The sequence below is a fragment of the Panthera pardus genome, unplaced genomic scaffold (assembly GCF_024362965.1).
Source record: "Panthera pardus isolate Hobbes unplaced genomic scaffold, ASM2436296v1 HiC_scaffold_8, whole genome shotgun sequence".
Classification (NCBI taxonomy): domain Eukaryota; kingdom Metazoa; phylum Chordata; class Mammalia; order Carnivora; family Felidae; genus Panthera; species Panthera pardus.
The window spans coordinates 126340406-126353736 of NW_026527013.1; the positions used below are offsets into that span (position 1 = coordinate 126340406).

Here is a 13331-nt window from a genome sequence, read left to right on the forward strand (position 1 = left end):
GCTCCAGGCTCTGAGCTGTCAGCACAGAGCCTGACACGGGGCTTGAACTCAGGGACCATGTGACTTGAGCTGAAGTCAGACGTTTAACTGACTGAGTCACCCAGGTGCCCCTCAAAACCATACATTCTAGACACAAGGGGGTTGATTGGTCATTCAAAGTAGCATAAACTGCAATTTATATAAACTCCACAATCTCTTATTCATAGTCTCCAATCCAAACAGCTATGAAACAGTTTTTTTTTTAACTTTGCAGAAAATTCATTGGTGGAAAACTTGATCTGAACTGATAGAAGGCAATTCATAGGCTTTACCCTACTTAGTGTGAATATTTATACATTTCACTGCTGAAATACAAATGTGTTTTCTCAGAAGGTACTGAGAGTGTTAGGTGACGTAAGGTATATGCACCATATGTCACTTTTCTTAAAATCCGGAAAATTCTGAATTTCCGATCACATCCGGCTCCAAGGTTTTAGACAAGACATTGTTTAACGCTAACATTACCTGTGCAAAACTGTATCTAAATTTGATACTTCATATATCCTTACAGGTGTCTAGTTGTATGCTGGAACATTCATTCATTCATTCATTCATTCATTCATTCATTCATTCATCCCACAGGCATTTTTGGAGTCTCTGCTGTGCACCAGACATGATACTAGATGTTAGGGGAGAATATATTTCCAGAAGAGCTTAATGATGGGTAGGAGTAAACAATGCATCAATAGATAACTACAGTATGATGGAGAAAATGCTATAAAGTGTTGTGCACCAAAAGGGAAAACACTTCTAATACTATACAAGGGAGGAAGTGATCTTAAGTTGAGATTTAAAGGATGAGAAAGCATTTTCAAAGCATGTAATTGGGTGAAGAATGTTCTAGCAGAGATGTAGTAGAACATAGCAGAGTTCCAGAAGAAAAGTCATAGGAAGCCTCTTAACATAGTTCTGGGTTCTGAAATTAGACTCTCTGGGTTTGAATCCCAGGTCTGCTCTCTACTTGCTATATAACCTTAGACAGATTCATTTCATCTTTTGTACCTGTGTTTTCTCATTTGTAAAATGGGGCCAGTATCCGTGTCTGCTTCCTAGAGCTGTGGTAAAGACCAAGTGAGTTGGTCCATGTGAAGCATGAAGATCCATGCCAAGGATGTGGTAAGCACTCACAAAACATGAGCTCTTTTTGTTATTTTGTGCAGTGGTAACAGTTATTCCAAGGATAGTTTCTAGGGCTGGGCAAACAGGAGTCAGGCATCTGCTCTTATGACATTTTAGTTTCTGGAGCCATCTCAAATCCAATCCATGGACCCTCTTCAGGCTTTCAGATTTCCAGGGACACAATATTCTACTCAATGGTCTTGTTGGCTGGAGCAGCTAATCACCCACTCGGGGACGAATGTAAAATACATTTCCAATAGAGCCATTGCTCATTACTGCCAGTTGTTGAGCTAGCAGGCTTGATCCAGTGAGCAACTGTAATTGCAGGTGAATATTATTCATTACATAATAGAATAGCTATTCAAGTTCAAACTCCCTAAAAGCATTTCATGAAACTGGGGCATGACAACAAAAGCAAACTAGGGAGAAAAAAAGTTTCCACGTGTAGCTGCCTCACAACTGAGTCCCAGGCAGCACTCCAGGGCTGGGAATGGGTCTGTTTCATATGCATGTGGCTGCATTACACGCATCCCTGCAAGATGAAATGAGAGCAGAGAAAACCAGGAAAGAATACACCATGGCTCACCTTGGTTGTGGGGATGGGGACTGACATGGTTGGAAGGAGTAGGTCATGGGGAAGAAGGAACAAGTAAAAAAGGCAAGGAAAATAATGATGAACTACAGGGAATTAACATAGGATAGGATAGTCTGTCCATGTTTACGTGAAATTATCCATATGCAGATTAATGCATATGGAAATTAAATACAAAGAAGAGATTATTAAGAGGGGACTCTCTTGACTTGCCATTGTTATGATAAAAAATAGTATGTAGGCACTGTCAGTGCTGACCAGAACAAAACAAAACGAAAACAACAAAAAACTTGATTGTCCCCATGGTAGGTAGTAGTCTGGTATCTTACACAATAAAATAGTGTCTTTTTTTTTTTTAATTTTTTTTTTAACATTTTATTTATTTTTGAGACAGGGAGAGACAGAGCATGAACAGGGGAGGGTCAGAGAGAGAGGGAGACACAGACTGAAACAGGCTCCAGGCTCTGAGCTGTCAGCACAGAGCCCGACGTGGGGCTCGAACTCACGGACCGCGAGATCATGACCTGAGCTGAAGTCGGACGCTTAACCGACTGAGCCACCCAGGCGCCCCTAAAATAGTGTCTTTTCTTGACTTATGCCCTACTAATTGCAAAGCACTGTGGTAAGTACAAGGATAAAAGTTTTGCTGAGAATGGTGTCCCTGATCTCCAGGAGCTGTGGGTATGTGGGAACCTGATGGGAAGCTGCAGTACCAGAGCTTGATGCAGGAGCAGGCACCAGTGAGCTCAGGGTACTAAGGGCGAGCCCAACGTCTAGTAGCAGAGCTGGAGAACTTCCCACGGTGGAGATACCTCACTGTATTTGGCAGGCTTTAGACCAAACAGGATGCGGGCGGGAGAGGCACAGAACAGGAAGGCATTCCTACAGGAAGGGAGTCTATCAAAGGATTATCTAATAGAAGACACGTAGGTCTTGTCTCTACCACCTGCTCACTGTGCTTAGTGGGTCAGACACTCAGTGTGCTAGAACCTACTTGCTCATCTAAAAGTAGGGTTAAGAGTCAAGGGACAGACAATTGGGTGGCTCTGAGAATGGCCTTTGCAATCAGGCTGCCAATTCAAATGTCAGATTTATTTATTACTAGCTCCATGACCTTGGGAAAAAGACTTTACCTCTTTAGATAGGGAAAAATAATGCCATCTGCCTTGTAAAGTTGCATTGACAAGAGTTCCTGGTGCACAGACCTTACTGTCCAGTTATCCAACTTTCAGTTATTGTTATTACTGAGCCACAGGTTGTTTTGAAGAATAAATGAGGCTGCATTTAAATGTGCTTTGTAAACCATAAAGCACTGAATAAATTGTGTTCTGGTGCAAATTATATTCAAAGCACAATGATTTTTAGAAAGAAAATACACCCTGCTTTTGCTTTTTCATAAAAGAAAAATTTCCCTTTTAAATTGGGCCAGGAAAATCCCTGGCCACAGATGCTCTTGAATTCAATTTTTCAAAGGTGGTTCAATTGAAGAGTTGTCACTTTGGGTCCTGCTGGCCCACGTTTGACATAGAAAATGCAATGATGCCTTCAGCAAGAAGGGGACAGGTGTCTCAATTCAGCAAGATCTAGGCATGATGAAATGACTGGGGACCTGGGGAGCTGGCTGCATCTCAGCCTTCCAGCATTTTCTTTCATGTCTTCTATTTCCCCTCCACTGCCCACGTCCTGGTGCTGTGTCCACCCCTATTCATGAAAAGTCATGTTGATACTGTTTCTGGGACCCAGGCCAGCATTTTGCACAGCTGGCTTGCAGGAGCTCATGTGGGCAGATGAACCAGGAAAAGTTTTTCAACTCTTGGATCTCCAAGAAGCTTTGAATATAGGTCAGAAGATAGTTTTGTCCTCTCCTGGGGAACTTTCACAGCAGAGGGAAGATGTTTAGTGGATTTAGCTGCCATGAAACTCATGAGATGAAGGATGGAGAAATGTAGGAAAAGTGAATGTTCACAAAGAGTCATGTTGAAATTCTAACCCTGGGTCCCTGTGAATGTGACCTTTGTTTGGAAATAGGGTCTTTGTAGATATTATGAGTTAAGATGACACCATTAGGCTGGACCCTGATCCAATATGACTGCTGTTCTTATAAAAGGAAAAGGTGGACAAACAGGGGAGATGGCCATGTAGGCTGGAGGCAGAGATTGAGTGTTGCATCTGCAAGCGAAGGAACACCAAGGATTGCCGGCTCCACCGGAAGCTAAGAGGCAAACTGGGGCACCTGGAGGGTTCAGTCCATTAAGCATCCGACTTTGGCTCAGGTCATGATCTCACCATTTCGTAAGTTTGAGCCCCATGATGGTCTCTGTGCTGACAGCTCAGCCTGCTTCAGATTCTGTGTCTTCTTCTCTCTCTGCTCCTCCCCCACTCACACTCTGTCTCTCTCTCAAGAATAAATAAACATTTAAAAAAGTTACCAAAAAAAGAAGCTAAGAGGCAAGGAAGGATTTGACCCAGTATCTCGGAGGCAACCTCAGAGGGAGCAGAGTCTCAGAGTAGTCCCGCCAGCACCTTGCTTTCAGACTTCCAGCCTCGAGAACTGAGAGAGGATACATTTCTGTTGTTCTGAGCCGTCCAGTTTTGTAGGTATATTATTACAGCTATGCTAAGAAACTACTGTAGCCTCTCAGTCCAGATGTGCAGCCCAATTCATCTCCAAGCCCTCACAAGGAGAGCCAGTCAGGACCAGATACACCTGGCTGCTGAGAGAAGCTATCTCTTTAAGACTCAGTGTCCTTCACTGTGAAATGGAATAATAACAATCTCTACTTCGTGGAATTGCGAGGACTGGATACGGAAATGTTTGCAGGCTCCATGTCCAGCACCTAGAGCAACGTCCGTGTACTATGTGACCCTCTTAGCACACCGTTCCATCTTTTAAAGTTCTGGACAGTGATTCCTATGACACCCAGCACAACCTCAGACTCAGAGTAGAGCTGGGGTATGGGATTTTAAACGGAGACAGGAGGTCGTGGGAATTCGGGACAGTGTTTTGTTGTTGTTGTTGTTTAAATGTTTATTTTTGAGAGAGAGAGCATAAGCGGGGGAAGAGCAGAGGGAGAGGGGACAGAAGACGCGAAACGGGCTCTGTGCTGACAGCAGTGAGACCGACATGGGGCTTGAACCCACAGACCGTGAAATCATGACCTGAGGCGAAGTCGGATGTTCAACCTACTGAGCTACCTAGATGCCCCAGGGACAGTGTCTTTGTATTTGCAACCCTGTTCATACACATCTGAGTCAGAGTCTTTAGGTAATAGGTTGCACCCTGTGATAAAATGGTCCCTTTGTAGCCTCATGAGTGCCTTGCACAAAAGATGTTGAGTCCCTTCCATGACGAGTTGCTAGCCTTGACTGTGTCTTACACAGCAAGGAGGGGCTGTCCCCACATGCAGCACGGGTGTGCACCAGGCTGCCCAGAAGTTTCACGGGTCCCAGCCCAGGATAGAAGTCAGGCCTTAAGGTTCAAAGATAACTACTATGCAGTGTATTTCCGAAATGATTTGTTCAGAGCTCATTTGTCCTTTAGTCTCTGTACAAGTCATGAGCAACAAACACTTTCCCCTTCAGGAAGACACTTTTAACATCTGGCGATCATTTCAGTCACTGGAAAACAGAGACAACCAAAGATGCCATCTCATGCCAATACTTGGGGAGATAGAAATAGTATACATACAATTTAATCTTCTGACAGATCTTGGCCAAAAACGGGAGGGAACAAATATCAGCACTGCTTCTGGAATATTTCTGGAGAGAAAAAAAAGATGACAAAAAAGTTGCTTAGTTCAAGGAATAGCCCCACAACTTGTAAAGGCCCTTCTTCTCCCGCCGGCCCTATAGTCTGGATTTCTGGACCCTCTTTCCTTCAGAAACTGGGCCATTGTATTTAACTTAATTTACTTCTTGTTCCTGTGCCCACACTCCATATTCACTCCGTCTCTGTGCCTTTGTTCTTGCTGGGGGCTCAGCCTGAAGGCTCCCCCTTCCTCACACAGCCAGCCACTCCTACCTTCACGTATTCTCCACTTCTTCCCTAGAGGATCTGGCCCCTCGTGGTCCATCCCACTTGGGCAACAACATTCCTCTCCCTCCTTGTACTCAAGGCTTTGGGAAAGGGTTGAAACAAAGAACATTTTCAAATAGAATAAGCCCAGCCTATTAGGAGAGAAAATAAAGACTAATGGGGAGACATGCCTTGGGGAGAAGGAAGAAGGAAGTCCCCTTTCCTTGGGGCGGGGGTGGTGGGCAGGAAGTGGGGGCAGGTGAGGTGTGCAGATGAAATTCCTCAAGCTTCATGAGCAAGGGATTTCAGACAGCAGTTTCCAGAACTCTCTAGCTGTGGGACAAATTAAAAGCCCCGGCTTTTTACTGGGTGGTACTCTTACAGTGATTGTGGTTTCCATGATGTTTTCCTCAGATGAAAGAAAAAGACAACACGGTAGAAAAGTTAGAAAGTAGCATTTATCGGTGAAGGAGGAGAGATCGTTGATTTTGCCAGCCTACAGAGTCCTTCAGGTGGCTATGAGTTGTATCAGTGGTGTTGGTGATATATTAACCCTGGCAGAGGAGAACAAGGCAACCTCCTTTTCACATTATAAATGAAGTTTTTAAGTATCTTTGTGAAGTTTGCCTAACTTTCTAGGATGAGAGAAACAATCCTGATTGGTGCCTCCATCCATATGCACGACACGGAGACAGAAGAGGCTGTCCTTGTCCTCACTGCAGTCACCGTCTAGTGGGGTGGAGGGGTGAGTATCTCAGCTCTTAGCATGCTTTGTGAGGTTTGCAGGGGTCTAGGCATTAACGTGGCTATCTAGGAACCCAGAGGAGGAGGCAGGAGATGAGCCAGAAGTCAAGTAGGAAGGTAGATGTTCTAGGATTTGTGACCTCAAGTCTGGTCCACAGACTTGCCACAGGTGCAATGTGTGAGCCCCACCCTGATCCAATTAAGGAATTGGAAAGCCTGGGGTGGTTCCCTGGAACCAGTGTTTGCATAGCTTGCACAAGGTCATTCTGGTGCTCGCTGAAGTTTGCGAACCACTGCTCTAGCTCCTGGCTGATGCAAATGTGATCACCAACCAGGAGCATTGACCTTGTCTGGGAGCTTTGGGAAATGCAGAGTCTCAGGCCCCACAGCAGAGTCCACATTTCACCATGGTCCCAGGTTACTGGAGCCATCACCGAAGCAGGAGAAGCGTGGCTGCTGGCACAGGGAGCCCCCCACACGACGCCATGGGAGTATCATCATGCCGGGTGTGGCACCTCGGGGGGCGGCCGAATGTTTCACCCTGGCTGGCGTGTAGGGAGCCACGAGGACATGGTGAACCATGGAGGGAAGGAGACATTAGGACAAGTCTAGGATGCTGCACTGTGTGTTATCCTGTGGGGAATTCCTGAAGACATTAAGCAGAGAGATCACATTTGTATTTTAGAAAGATAACTCTGGGGGTGAGAGGGTGTCCTGGAGGAGGTGAGCTGGGGCAGATGGACCTGTTGGCAGATAAACACCCTGAGGCCTGATCCTGGGGTTTCTAATCTCAACACTACTGCTATTTTGGGCTGAGCAATTCTTTGTTGTGGGGCTGTCCTGTGCCTTGTGGGATGTTTAGCAGTATATCCGGGGTCTAGCCACTAATGCAAGCAGCCCCAAAAGGTCCCCAGATGTTGCCAGATGTTCTCAGGGGAGGGGTGGGGAGGACAAAGTTGCCACTGGTTGGGAACCATGGTTGTAAAGATGAAAGGAGAGGGTGGTTGTGAAAAGGAGGGGTGTTTAGAAGGTTGAGTCCAGAGACCCGGCTGTAGACAGACTGTCAGACAAAAGCCAACATAAAATTATACTGAAACATCGGTGGCAGTTTGGAAATACAGACACATTCAGAGTTCAAAGTCAGGTTGCATTTGAATGTTCGAGCTACATCTTTTAATATTTACTTGAATCTGAAGGCCTTGGTCTAATTAACCTAATGACAAGGTAGATTTTAACACAGATGTAACCAATTCATCAAAAAAAATTATATGGACAGTCTTATAATTATTGCACAAGAGGTAAAATAGAATAAAATGTTATAATTGCACAGCTGTTCACTGTCAGAATTCAACCTGAAGGCTGCAGCTGTCTTTGACATTCATTGGGCAGAAACTCAGTCTAGGATGTGGACAATAGATCATGGGGCTTGCCCAGGGATGTCTCCCACCCCCAACCCCACCCCGAACTCCTCCCATTGAGACAGAGGTTTTAATAACCCAGTCCTTTCAGTCCACAATATGGGAAAGACTAACCTCTTCTAATTTACTTGCAAAGAGGAATGAGACAGACACAGAGGGACGTTACTTCTGCAACCCTCCCTTGTAGTGTGCCAGCCCCTTCCTTTCAATTTGAACTTTGCTAGACAGAGGCAAAATGTAGGCTGTGATTGATTCAGCAATGGTTTTAAAATATTGCATCTGGCTGCACGTAATCCCATTTAAGTGAAAGTCTCAATCTGGGCTGTCCCTGGGCACAGAGGTCATGTAGCATCTTCACTTAGCAATCTATTTAAACTGGTTTCTGCTTGTATCTTGAGCTTTTCCACACACCAGGGTGTTAAATGAGTACAGAACAATACACAGGGGTTGAATAAAGAAAAAATGTGGTGACTGGGGTACAGAAGGCCAAAGGGGAGAGAAGAACTATTCTTGCATACACAGCCAAACTGAAGTTGAATTTCTGCATGGTGAAGTACTTTGCAGCCCTTGCCATGTATTATTTTGCTTGAGTTTAATTGCACTGGGGAGGATGATTCTATTAAGTTGGTAGGTTTTCGATCAGGGATGTCATGTACAGCTGCACAGGTCGTGCACTGCACAGTTTTAATATCTACATAGCCTGTGATGTGAATGGTGCTTCCTGAAATTTAGTACTGAGGAGGTCTGGTTGAGAGCTGCTGGCATAGTGGAGAAGGTAGGAACTCAGAAGTAGCAAGATATGGATTTAAATGATGGGTTTCTCACTTACTAGCTATATGGAATGAGTGAATTACTTAACATATCTGGTCTTTACTCCTCTCATCTGTAAAACGGGGTTGATAACAAAAATATTATTGATTGTGTATGAATTTTTGTGAGAATTAAATAAATTGATTCCATAACTCAGGTACTCTAAGCCCTTAGATGCTCAGTTTTCTGCCAGCCTCACTGAGATGCAGATGTTTTCTGGAACATCCCCTTCAACAATATTTAACCTCCCCCCAGTCTAACAGACTGCGCTGAAATGACATGCAACCTACTGTGTGCTGCTTTCTGCATCCTAGCTGGGTCTGCAGGTATGTCAGCCATCACAGTGGAATTAATTGCAGCCAATATCATCTGAGCAGTAATTCAGAGTCACTTATTTGCATTTTCTGATTCCTTTTTCCTTGATCGCTTAAATCCAGAGGGTAAATACATTGGAAGAGGTTTTTGAGGAGTTTTGTATTGTTGTTGGGTGAAAAAAAAAAAACAAAACTTTTTTTTTTTTTTTGGCTTTTCACAAGGAATTACTGGAATCCTGCTCCATGGATTTATGCTTGCAACTCTGATGACAGAAATGAAAAATTGTAAAATCCTAATTAGCCTTTGAGCTAATGCCAAGGCAGTTTTTGCTAGCGAAGTTAACAACGCTGGGAGAGTAAGTTTCTAGAGGCATGTTGAGAAGAAGGAAAGAAGAACCATATTGTTCTCTAGTTTTGTTCTGAAGGTGGTCAAGGGTTGCATGTGGTGTTTCAATTTCTTGTTCAATGGCTTAAGCAGATTAGCTAAACTGGCTGCTGTTAGCCTTTAATTACTCACTGAATTAAATAATGATTGGCAACACAGACATTGTGATTGATTAATTGATTGTGTAGAAATGCCGGAATAGTGCCATTCACCACGTCTCAGCCTTACATCAAAACCCATCTGCCCCCCATGAGCAGGGTTGCCAGATAAAATATTGCACTGAACATACTTACACTAAAAATTATTCACTGTTTATCTGAAATTCAAATTTAACTGAGCATCCCCTATTTTTATTTGCTAGATCTGGCAAGACGAGCCATAAGGGCTTTTCCTCCTCTTTATTTCTGTGTTGTCAAATCAATACCACCTGAGATATATCGCATCAGGGTGAGTGGCGAGCAAGGTGATGAGGCAGAAGCCAAGGACGAGGGCCGTGCCTTCTCATCTCTGATGAATGCTTCCTTATTGCTGGGATCTTCAGCCTCGAGGGAAACCTAGTTCTTTAAAGGTTTTCTTTTCTGCTTCCTTTTCGCGTTGGGGCTGATTTGCATTCAGGGCCTAAGTCCCATACTTGACTCCATGATAAATGATTTAAACTAAACATGGTATTGATTGAGTGCTTGGTAAGTTCCAGGCGTGCCACACATCAGCTCTGTTGGTCCTCACACCTATGCTTTGAGAAAGGAACGCTGCTGCTGTCTCTATCTTGCTGACAGGAAAACCGAGGCTCTGCTCAAGGGCAAGTATTTAGGAAGTGGAGGGGCAGGAGGATACAGCCTCCTCCAAAATGGTCTACTGGAGAGCAGCACTCCTCAACTGTGAGTCCCAGAGGACTTTTGGCAAATGCAGGAGACAGTTTTGGTTGTCATGACTGGGGAAGGGCGTCATGGCTGCTGGCATCTAGTGGGTGGGGGGCAGGGATGCTGCTGTGATGTGCAGGAGGGTGCCCACAACAAAGGCGTAACTAGCCCCAATGTCCGTAGTGCCCAGAATGAGAAACACTACTGCGGAAAAAGGGGGAGGGGCTCACCTTCCTACCTCAACCTCACTGCAACAATGGTGGAAGCAGGCTTGGATCTGGAGTAGCCCCTGGTCTTTGGGGCACGCGAGCAGGGGTGGGGGAAGACCGATGCGTCAAGGAGAACAGAGGCACTGTCCTCAGTTGCTTACCAGAGCTGGGGACTTCTTGACAATCTGTCTCGCCTTCTCTAGTGTAAATTTCCATGCCTCCTACAAAAACAAAGTTAGACAACATTACTGCTTGTGTCTCATCTTTCCTTTCCATGTCTTTTCCAAAGTTAGGATCTTTAAAGTCTGTAAGTTTGCAGTGAAGAGATTATTCCGTAGATTTGTGATAAAATAATTCACAAGAAGGCAATTTCATGCTAATAACCATCTTTATTAAGGGATTTGCTCTGTGCCAGATGCCGTGCTAAGTACTTTGCAAACACGGTCTTATTTAATTTCACAACAGCTCTGAGAGAGATGACCTTTTTATAGATGAGGAAATTGAGAAGCAGAAAAGCTAAGAAACTGGCTGATGATCGCAGCGCCAGTGTCTGGAGAGACGTAGTCTGAACCTCTGCCTGCCGAGCTACGCTGATGTCTTTAAGTAACCGATCCTTGGGTCCGGAAGCATCACGGCAGGAGGTGGCCAACGGTGAACCTGCTGGTGCAAGGTAACACCCCCGTCTCTCGTTCACCTCCTCTTCCAGTTCAACATCCCCATTTTTTCACCATTTCTAGAGCATCCAAGTGCATCTTCTTAGTTTACATTGCAAGTATAAAGAGTTTGCTAACTGTGACCAGTAACAATTGTTATAGAATTCCATTTTTGTAGACTTGTGGGCAGTTTGGGGGACAAGTAGCCCTGGGGGTGAGGGGTGGGGGGTGGTCTTTGCTCCCAGCACTGCTTCCCAGAGCTTTCGTGCTCCCAACACGTCCTGACCCTGCCACAGTCTTCCTCGTGCTGCTTTCTGTGAGACCTGAGCATGGGTGATGGTTTGCACATCTGGGTTCAAACCCCGGCTCTGCTGTTTATTAGTTGAGCAAGTTATACTCTGAGCCCTTCGGTATCCACAGAGGTCCTTCACATGTAAGAAAGCCGTCTTGTAATCATTTGCAACATGGGAATTGATATCCACCTACCTCATAAGGGTGCTGTGAGGATGATGGGACATCATTTATGTAAAGCCCTAGGCCAGAGCCTTCCCCAGTAATCCCCACTCAATAATTGATAAGTTGGTTAGGAAACTTTGGTCTCTCAAACCCTAGATTTCCCCTTCCTAATCGATAAGGAAACTGGATTAGGGAAGAGTGTCATGGTTCTTACTGCAGGAAACTGAGGACATTGTCCCTGCATTTAAGCAGAAAGAATAGGTACCAGGGGCACCTGGGTGGCTCAGTCAGTTGAGCATCTGACACTTGGTTTCATCTCAGGTTACGATCTCACAGTTTGTGAGTTCAAGCCCCACGATGGGCTCTGTGCTGACAGCACAAAGCCTAATTGGATTCTCTCCCCGCCCCCCACTCTCTCTCTGTCCCTACCCCCTCTCAAAATAAATAAATAGCCATTTAAAAAGAAAAAGAAAAAACAGGTACTGGAATGGGACCTTGGAGGTGGCTACCAGCAGGAGAGGCCTCTTGGGAGATGTGACCGTTGTTGCTAATGCATGTTCAGGACTTGTGTCCCTGCTTGGCTCTGTTGTGGATTCTTCCCTCCTGGGAGACACCTTCTTCCATTACAGAGCTCTGTAGTATTCTGAAGACCTCAGCCATGCTGGGTGAACGTGGGCAGAGGAATGAACGCTCAGTGTGAACTTGGGTTGGAATGGATTTTCCAGCAGGTGCTTCAGGAAGGAAGGTAGCAAAGCCAGCCACAGCACAGCCTCTCCGGGCTGGCTCTGAAACCCTCTCCCTGGCTTCTGCCCCAAATCACACTCCTCCAGCTCAAGTTCAAAGGATGGCAAACCATGGCTCTTGTGTCAGAGGCAGCAGGACCGCTGACATCTAAGAGCGCATGTTAGCTACTTGAGAAAGGAGGCTGCTCTCCAGGTCAGTCTGGTCACCAGGACGCTCTCGTACAATGTATGATTCTTAAAACATTGAAACGCTAACGTGTCGGTTGGTGAACAATTGTGCCCCTGAGCCCTTGAGTGTCCCCACCACAGGTCTGGTCGTTCAGCCTCTCCCTAGGACTCCCTAGACTTCCTTAGGATCAGTTCACAAAGGGTCAAAGTTGTGGTACAGCCTTATTGGCACCTGCAGACTGGGCTCCATCACCACACCCAGCGTCCACTCTGATCGGCTGACAACAGGGACAAAACAGACCAATGAAATCCTCACTTTAAAAACATAGATGCATGAATGCAATTTTGGCTTTTTCTGGAAATTCTGACAAATCCTGGAAACTCTCTGGAAAGTCAGCATCTCGGGCAGAGATCTAAGCATCTCGGACACTAGATCTAAGTGCAAATTTCTGTTGTGGTGCCCTTTCTTGGCTGCTCTCGTTAGCCTAAAAGTCATTCTCTGCGTTACTGAAACATGCTGTTGGTGCCCCTCTGCCTTAATTACATGCCCTCTGCTTCTCTGCCTTGGAAATACCTCTTTTGTTCTAAAGCCCAGCTCAAGCCTAATACAGTCCTTGCTACATGCTAGGTGCTCAACACATATAGAAATAAAAAGTGAAAGAAAATAGTTATGATATTATGTTAACCCAGGAAAACAGGCTACTAGATTTTACATGCACAGAAGAAAAGTCTTGCAAAGAAATTTGCCATCATACTTGTGAGTGACAACTTTTTCCTTTTGGTTCTTTCTTGTGTTTTCTAAATTT

The 13331-nt window shown here is 45.1% G+C and overlaps 1 protein-coding gene across 3 annotated transcripts in view; it reads right to left on the reverse strand.

The window, feature by feature from the left end:
* AOAH (acyloxyacyl hydrolase) overlaps positions 1-13331 on the reverse strand; it is a 167747-nt gene that overhangs the window by 98372 nt on the left and 56044 nt on the right. For all 3 annotated transcript variants that reach the window (XM_019418121.2, XM_019418122.2, XM_019418120.2), the window contains exons 6-7: positions 10667-10726; positions 5439-5509 (exon numbers count right to left, since the gene is read on the reverse strand). In XM_019418121.2, coding sequence (XP_019273666.2) covers positions 5439-5509; positions 10667-10726 — 131 coding nt within the window. The remainder of the gene's footprint in view (positions 1-5438; positions 5510-10666; positions 10727-13331) is intronic.